Genomic DNA, 8,430 nt, shown 5'->3' with positions numbered 1-8,430 from the left:
TCCCAGAGCCTGTTTACTTTTTACTTTCAGACAGGGTCTCAAACTGCTCTGTAGTGCTCAAAGGCCTTTAACCTTAGCTCTTCTTGATTTAGCCTCACAAGTAGTTGAAATTCAAGGTCTATGAGAGCACATAACCTTCCACATCAAAAGATTACTATTAAAGGATTTTCAATATAATAGCCTTTATAAATTTGCTTAAAACAAACCATTTTAGGAAATTACCAAATCACCTAATAAGATGTATTTCAGAAATGTATTTAATCGAATTTTTTTGCTTACTTTTCTGGTAAGCATTAGTTTACAAAATATACAACAGAAGGAACTTGAAGGTGTATTTTACAATCTATTTATGTTATTGCTTTCCACAATATATAAAGGCAGCCCATTTACAGAATATAGATTTTGCTCTGGTATCCAATAAGCCATTCTCAAAAAACAAATAATTTAAAAATGTTATCTAGCAAAATACAAACATCCCTGATTATTTCAGTTCAAGCTCAGGAAACTAAGCATCTTTATTATTCCTAAACTACAAAATAATTTTTACACACTGAAATTGTGCTTATGTTCAACCTTCCAATACCAATACAACTAGTGAGTATGAGGTCTTTTTTCCATATACTATCTCTGTTACTGTTCAGTGTGCAGCTCCTAGAAAGCCAGAAGGCCAGAAGTCATACACCTTGGACCAGACTTTAATAGAATCACCTAAGACACAGAAACAAGATTCTACTTCATTACTAACATGAATACACAATCATTAAAGAACTGACCATGGCTCTCTAGTCTTCTCCACATTCTTCTGAAATCTGAAAATACAAAAACCACCTGGTTCTAGATATAAACTTTTAACTTCCCTATTTATAAAAATATGTGTATTATACTATGAAAACTACATGGTTGTAGTTTACTATGAATAGTAGTGAGGAGCCAACTTACAAGACTTAGTTATGACTTCAGGGTGGGAGAAAAAAAACACAACTTCTTGAAAAGGTAAAATAGCTCAAAGCATTTAATATCTAAACAATTAGTTTATTCATAGTAGTCACAAAATATGCTTAATATAGAAACCAACATTATGTTTTAAGAAAGTGTAAATTGCATTTTACCTCAAAACATAAATTAACCTGCTTAAGAATCTGCGGCAGTCAAATCATGGTGAATTTTAAACAACTTCAGAATAAAATAACAATAAGTACTTTATACTGCTTTACATCTAAAAAAAAAAAAAGTTTACAGCTTCTCATGAAAATAGTTTGAGGCAACTATTCTTATTCTTTAAGTGATGTTCAATACTATGAGCAACATCCTTAAAACCTTAAGTTGTACATTTTCACACATTCAAATACTGTGGTCCCCTTTCCTTTATGGGATTTAATCAAGTTAGAAGAAAAAAAAAAAAGCATGGTGGACAACTTAATACATTTCTACCAAACTGGTAGTAGTACAAAAATTTTTAAGATTCTACAGAACTACACATCGTACCTAATATATCATTAAAAATAGAAGACAGTATTTTCCTCAGCAAATAAAACAGCACACTGGTATGCTGTCAATGTATACCTTTTAATATGCACTGTCATTCATAAATTATTTACAGCTCTACTTTAATGAAGAGAACTACAATTTAAATTTTCTGCAAAACTGGAAAAAAGCAATATAAAATCTGTGAAAGCCAGTGTTTTATATAAAAGCCAGTTTTTCTCTTCAAATACCAGATACTGGATGCAGTGATAACGTGGAGAAATTACAGTAATTCTTGAGGATGTTTCAGTGCTGGAGGTAAGTTGACGGGTCTGGATTCTTCATCGAGGAGTACCAGATCTTCTATCTCACTGCCTCTGTACTTCCGTTTACAAATCTTTACCACCACCTTCTTCTTGAGAAATAACTTCAGTGCTTCTCTCGATGCAACTGCTTTTGCATTTTCTTTGCTTTTTCCACAGCCAGTGCCCAAATACACTGACTTACACCTCAATTCACAAACAATACTTTCTTGAGAGCTCTTATTTTGAGGCAGATCTGCTAGTTCTTTCAGTGGGACAAAAAACACATCGAGTGTTGCTTTCAGAGCCTCAATAGCTGCATTCAGCAGCTCTCCATGATTCACACTGGGGCTAAAGCCACCGACTGCTACTAACTTCCATGCCACCGTTTTATACAGTCTATTGAAGAAAGGTTGCTTCTGTTTTATATCTTCATTGGTTAACTTTCGACAAGCGAATTTGACAGAACTCTCACTGGACTGTGAGGTACTTTTAGAAGGCAACTGTGAAGTGCTACTCTGAGAACTACTCTTAGAAGCTAGCTGAGACATGCTTCCTAAGGAAGTGCTTTTGGAAGCCACAGATCCACTGCTCTGGGAGCTGCTTTTGGAAGCTAACAGTGATGCAGCTACTTGAGAAGTGCTTTTGGATGTCAGCAGTGATGTATTTGTTGAACTGCTCTTGGGAGTTAGTAAAGAGGTGCCCGATGAGGAACTGTTTTTAGAAACTGATGATGAAATGTTTGCCTCTGAACTAGTTTTGGATGTTAACCCACTTGAAGCTGTCTCTGAACTAGACTTACAAGACAGTAATGGCAACTCTACTTCTGAGCTTCCAGAGGAACCCAACAAGGGCACCTCAATCTCTGAGCTGCTCTGAGAAGCTGAGACTGAAGAACCTTCCAAAGCACTCTTTTTAGGTGATCCACTTTGCTGTCTGGAATCAGTGGATTGGGTCATATGACTATTCATACTGGATTTCAACAGTGAAGAAACAAATGATGCTGAACCATGTTTATCTGGAGCTTCTGGGTCAGAAGCTTTTCCAGATCCTGCTGTTGTTACCTGAGAGGGATTGCTGCTGCTTTGGCTGCAAACAGATCTATCTCCATCACTTGTGGAACTATTCTGATGGGAGACACTGGAGCTGCTCCGACCTGAGGTCCCACTACCCTCTGATTTGGTGGACGACCCCCTGGACACAGAACTGTTTTCTTGCTGAGCTGCTGAACGATCTGTTTTGGAAGATTTTTTCCCATGATCTCGCTCAACTGAAGAATTGTTTTTTCCTTCTGTGGCTCGTTTTTTGGATGGCTCTTCTACCCCTTCTAGAAAGAAGAAAAAAAACAGGTATTTTACTAGGAGTCCTACAGACAAATGTCAACAAAACATTCATTTAAAAAGCACAGAGAGCGGGGTGGCAGCACAAGCCTTTTCTCCCAGCACTCAGGTATGACCCCTGAGTTTGAGGCCAGCCTGGTTGGTCTACAGAGCAAGTTTCAGGATAGGCTGGGCTATACAGAGAAATCCTGACAAAACAAAATCAAACTAACAAACAAAAGCACAAAAAATTTTTTCAGAACCAGTAGTTCCTTTTAAAGTATGAAACAACTTCATTAATATGTTAAAACAGTATCAATTAATATGATTAATTTCTAATATTAAATTGACAGCATCAGACATTAGACTCGAAAATCTAAAACAGTTAAATTATCAATTTCAGCACCTAAAACAGACAGACAGACAGACAGACACACAGACACACACACCGAGTTTAGCTTTAACATTTCAACTAGATTAATACAATATACACATTCTGGATTGTTAAAAGAAATTAGTAATGACAGTAATTCCTAATTTTATCAAGCTTATTTTCTAAACTCCTATGTATGTTCACATCTATGATCTGCTAACCATTGCTACTCGATATCCCTCTTTTCTTCACCTTGGCAACCAGTTCGTCTCGTGTGGTATGGATTGGAGCATCTGTCACTTTGATGCCTTCAGCCATACTAAGAATTTTATCCATAACTTTTTGAGGGTACCTGAAAAAGAAGCAAAAGTCTCTCTCAAGAAGTGGGTTTTTTTTTTCCTTTCTTGAAAATACCGGCAGGAATGCAGGTCCGTGAAGACTGCATTTCCTGGTGGCGATCAAAGTGTACGAACCGCGCGACAACTTTTGTTTCCTGAAATGCCACAGACAAATGCCCCAGGGCCCGGGAGGCGGGTCTGTGCCAGGGAACCTTTAAACTCAGGGTCTCCCGGGCCGAGTACCGTCAGCTAAGCGCCAAACAACTCCATCTGCCGGGCGCACACCACCGGGACACCCGCCATCAGTGAGGTCGGGGCTGCCACCGACGCCCTTCTGGCCCTCCGAGGACCGACAGTGCCACGGATTCCCGCGCTTCCCAAGCCGCCCTCCCCAGCGACGCTGGTCCCCGCGAGCTCTCCTCGCCCAGCGGCAGGGGGCGCGGAGCAAGCCCGGAAGGCTGGATAGCGACGCTCCCTCCTCACTCACCGGCACCCCAGGAAGACATGGTTTGCCCAAGCCATGGAGTAGGAGACGAGCTGCTGGATCTGCCGGCCGCGGGTTCCGCTCTCCGCGTCCGCAGTCTCCTCGGTCGCGGGGACCAGGTCCCCGGCATTGCGAAGCAGAAATTCCCGGCGGTGGCGCCAGTGTTTGTCCGTCTCGCCCTCGCAGCGAAGCGTCTCCACCCAGGCGGCTACTCGCGGGTTTTGGCTCAGGTACTCGGCCACCTCCTGCGCCATGTTGGGAACCTGCGGGACGAGGAGAGCACGAGCGCACAGCGCCTAGAGCGAAGCGACGAGCGGCCCTGTCAGCGCGGCCTGCACCGGCGGCCCTCCCGAGAACGCCCCTCCAGAAGCCGAAACACCAAACAACAGAACAAGGCGCCGACGAACCGCCCACTTCCGCCTGCCGCCGCCTTGCTCCCTTTTATAACCTCGCCGCCGCGCGGGCGCGCGCTCGCGCGACCTTCCGGCGCGAGCGCGTTCTCCCAGGATGCTTTGCAGCGCCCAGCCGCCGGCGACTCAGCGGTTGCGCCCACCTCGGTCGGAGGGCGCGCCCCGGCTGAGGCGGGGCCGAGGCGACTGAGGGACGGGCGAGCCTCCCGCCCTGAGAGGGCGCGCGGAGCCAGTGCGGCAGCGTCAGCGTTCCGCCGGCGCTTTGTGACGCCGCGCTCTGTTTCCGCCCCGGGGCTGGGGACGGCGGGCGGAGCGCGGGGGATCCGGCGTCGTCCGAGTCGCCGCTCCGCCTGCGCGTCTCCGCCCTCGGACGCTCGCTGTCGCACGCGGCCAAAATAAACAAAAGCTTGGCGTCCGTGCCTCCGCCCTACCCTAAGATCTGCTGTGTGCGGTGGAAAGTAAATCCAGTGTCCCGAGGCCGGGAAGGCCTCCGGGCGTTTGGGGACCTGGGGATGCCTTGTGGGATGGGGACAATAAAAGTACCAAGCATCTGTGGAACTTAAACGACAAGCACAAGCGACTCCTCCGGTTGGCTCTGGCCGGCTTCACGCGCTTTTTGAAGCCAGGCCTTTGCGCCTGCGCCCCACGATCTGGCTTGGTTTCCGCGGTTTCTTAGGTTCCTGGTTCAACCCAGACAATACCCTCTTCCTCTCCCTTAACGTTTATGCTCCCCAAGCTATAAACATCCCTGTGTCAACTAGTTGTAGCTGTTAACGCCGGTTGGACCAAAGTGGAAATGTATCTGCTTATCTCGTCCGCCCAGCCTCTCCCCCAAAGAGCAACTGTGCTTTTGCATTTTTTTAAATTTATGTGTTCGATGCTATTGCTTGCATGTTTGTCTGAGCTACGTGTGTGTGTGTGCCTGATGCCCTTGGAGGCAAGAAGGCAATCGATCTCCTGGAGTTGACGCTGGATTTTGAACGTCTTGTGTGGGTGCTGGGAATTGAACCCAGATCTTGAAGATCTGCCGGTACTGCTGAGCCAACTCTCCAACTCATGAATTTTTTTTTAACATTTCCAAGTCCAAGTATATGTCTAATATTAGTGAAATCAAAGCATGAGTGTAATAATATGAGATAGTGATAAATTATGTAATTGATTTTCCTTCAATAGATGTTTGCGTTTCTGTTAGGAAAATGCTTAAATCAGAATAATCACGCAAAAATTAAGTCATTTGGTTACTAAACTTTGACAGCCATTAGCCTGTGCCCCAATACTATTCAGCGTCAATAAGCCAATTAAAAGAGCCAAATTAGTAGCGGGAAGCAGAAAAAGACTTTCAAAGAGGCCACGCTGGCAAAGAGAGACAAAGCAGGCTTTAATCCCAACACCCTGGAGCAGAAGCAGGGGGATCTCTGTGAGTTGAGACTTGTCTGGTGTACAGAGCTAGTTCCAGGACTACACAAACCATTTCTCGAACCCTGCAATCTCCCCCCAGCCGAGAGACAGAGACAGAGAGAGACAGAGAAACAGAGACTGACTGACTCACTGACATCCACCCTACCCCAATTGAGCCTTTGGAGTCCTGAAATGACAATCACGGTTAAATAAAAGGATAAGGATGTGGACATTTAAGATAGGCGACAACAAACAGCGGCCCGCCCACTATTGTCCCGGCCGGAGTCTCCCCGGGGGATGGTGGATAAACGGTGGTTAGACCTTGAAATCTTTCTCTGGAAAACAAAGTCCTCCATTAGCTGAAACCTTTTACTTCTAAGATTTTGGGGGGAAAGTCTCATTTCTCAGGGGTCTAATAATAGAGTAAGAAGCAAGAGCCTCTTTAAAATACCTTCATTTCAGCCCAGCTTGTTGCTCCAAGCCTTTAATCCCAGCAGATCTGTGAGTTTGAGGCCAGCCTTGTTAACAGAGTGAACAGGAACAGCCAGGGCTGCACAGAGAAAGCGTGTCTCAAAAAACTAAAAAAAGGGGGGTTGGAGAGATGGCTCAGCGGTTAAGAGCACTGACTGCTCTTCCAGAAGTCCTGAGTTCAATTCCCAGCAACCACATGATGGCTCACAACCATCTGTAATGAGATCTGATGCCCTCTTCTGGTGTGTCTGAAGACAGCTACAGTGTCTATACATAAAATAAATAAATAAATTAAAAAAAAAACCCACTCAACTCAGGTATTATATTAAAAAAAAACTAAAAAAAAAAGTCTTTTCCTACAAGGCCAGTTACAATGTTAGATAACATCGGATAAGCAAAAATGCCATTTAAAAATTTATATACATGCTGGAGCACTAAGACCCAGCTTCTTCAGGAAAACAATATTGCCTTCCTTGCCATACCAGAAATGACAACAGAAGCCAGGTGGTGGTGGCGCACGCCTTTAATCCCAGCACTTGGGAGGCAGAGGCACGTGGATTTCTCAGTTCGAGGCCAGCCTGGTCTACAGAGTGAGTTCCAGGACAGCCAGAGCTACACAGAGAAACCCTGCCTCGAAAAAACAAAAAAAAAAAAAAAAAAAAAAAAAAAAAAGAAAGAAAGAAAGAAAGAAATGACAACAGGCCAAAAATAAGTTTTTTTTGAAGCTTCATTTTTGCTATCCTATTCTTTTTATAGTTAAATCCTGAAATCTAAAGACTATAGAAACATTTGGCAAGGGGTTCAGAAAAAAATATGATTGCATAGCTAGATAACATTGGTAAATTGTTGTTTATCTGTGTAACAGAGCCCTGGCTGTCCTGGATTTGCTTTGTAGACCAGGCTGATCTCCAACTCACAGAGATCTACCTGCTTCTGCCTCTCCAAGTGTTGGGATTAAAGGCATGTGCCACCATGTCTGATGATATTGGTAAATTTTTAAAACAAGATCTTTTTCTCATGCTCCCCCGTGTCCTTCTGACTAGCTTCAAGGCTGTGGCAGAAAATCAAATAGAACTTGACGGATAATGATGGAAGGGAGTATCTCAGCGGGCCAATGCCGAGGCATCTCTTCCCCCTGAGGGACCAGCCACACACCCGTATAGCAGAGAATAGAGTTCATTCAGGGCATGGGGAGGGGAGCCAGGAGGGTAGTAGAGGCAGAGGGAGGGGGAGGGGAAAGGCGACAGAGAGGAGTAGAGACTGGCCATGACCACGTTAGAGAGAGGAGGAAGGGAAGGGGGAAGGGGGGAGGGGGGAGGGGGGAGGGGACAAAGAGAAGCTACAGGGAAGAGATCAAAGGATTAAGAGAGAGAGGAGGGTAAGAGAGAGAGGAGGGGGCAAGCAGCCCCTTTTACAGTGGTCAGGCCTACCTGGCTGTTGCCAGATAACTGTGGAGGTGGAGTTTAGACAGAATACTAACAGAACTAACATTTCTTGTCCTTTTCTCTCCCCTCTTTTCTTCCTTCCTCCCCCCCTTTCTTTCTCTTTTTCTCTTTCTCTCTTTCTTGACAGGGTTTCTCTGTGTAGCCCTGGCTGTCCTAGAATTCACTTTGTAGACCAGGCTAGCATCAAACTATAGATCAGCCTGCCTCTGCCTCCCTAGTGCTGGGATAAAAGGCCTGCGTGAGACATCATGACTGGCTACAACTAACCTTTCAACAGCAAAGTTTTTTTCTCTTTGAAGACATAGTCTTGCTGTCATTTTAATGGCCTGAAACTGGTGATCTTTCTCAGAGTACAGGCATGCGCCTACTCAGTTGGATTCACAGTTATAACAAAAGCAAAAATAGTCTGAAAATGACTATTGATTT

At 44.7% G+C, this 8,430-nt stretch overlaps 1 protein-coding gene across 2 annotated transcripts; it reads right to left on the bottom strand.

The window, feature by feature from the left end:
* Positions 1–239: 239 nt before the first annotated feature.
* On the bottom strand, positions 240–4,890 carry Cdkn2aip (CDKN2A interacting protein). 2 transcript variants are annotated; one of them, XM_028757663.1, is made up of 3 exons: positions 4,284–4,890; positions 3,680–3,810; positions 240–3,093 (listed from the first exon to the last, which is right to left on the bottom strand). In XM_028757663.1, the coding sequence occupies exons 1-3, from the start codon at positions 4,532–4,534 to the stop codon at positions 1,748–1,750; spliced, it is 1,728 nt and encodes a 575-aa protein (XP_028613496.1). In that variant the 5' UTR covers positions 4,535–4,890; the 3' UTR covers positions 240–1,747. The 2 variants fall into 2 exon arrangements, with proteins under 2 accessions (XP_028613496.1, XP_028613497.1); XM_028757664.1 differs by having other exon boundaries at positions 2,991–3,093; positions 3,711–3,810; positions 4,284–4,654.
* Positions 4,891–8,430: the final 3,540 nt, after the last annotated feature.

Source organism: Grammomys surdaster, unplaced genomic scaffold (genome assembly GCF_004785775.1).
Source record: "Grammomys surdaster isolate TR1022 unplaced genomic scaffold, NIH_TR_1.0 126178, whole genome shotgun sequence".
Classification (NCBI taxonomy): Eukaryota; Metazoa; Chordata; class Mammalia; order Rodentia; family Muridae; genus Grammomys; species Grammomys surdaster.
The sequence above is the reverse complement of the archived record's forward strand: the minus strand, read 5'-3'. Positions and strand labels throughout refer to the sequence as shown.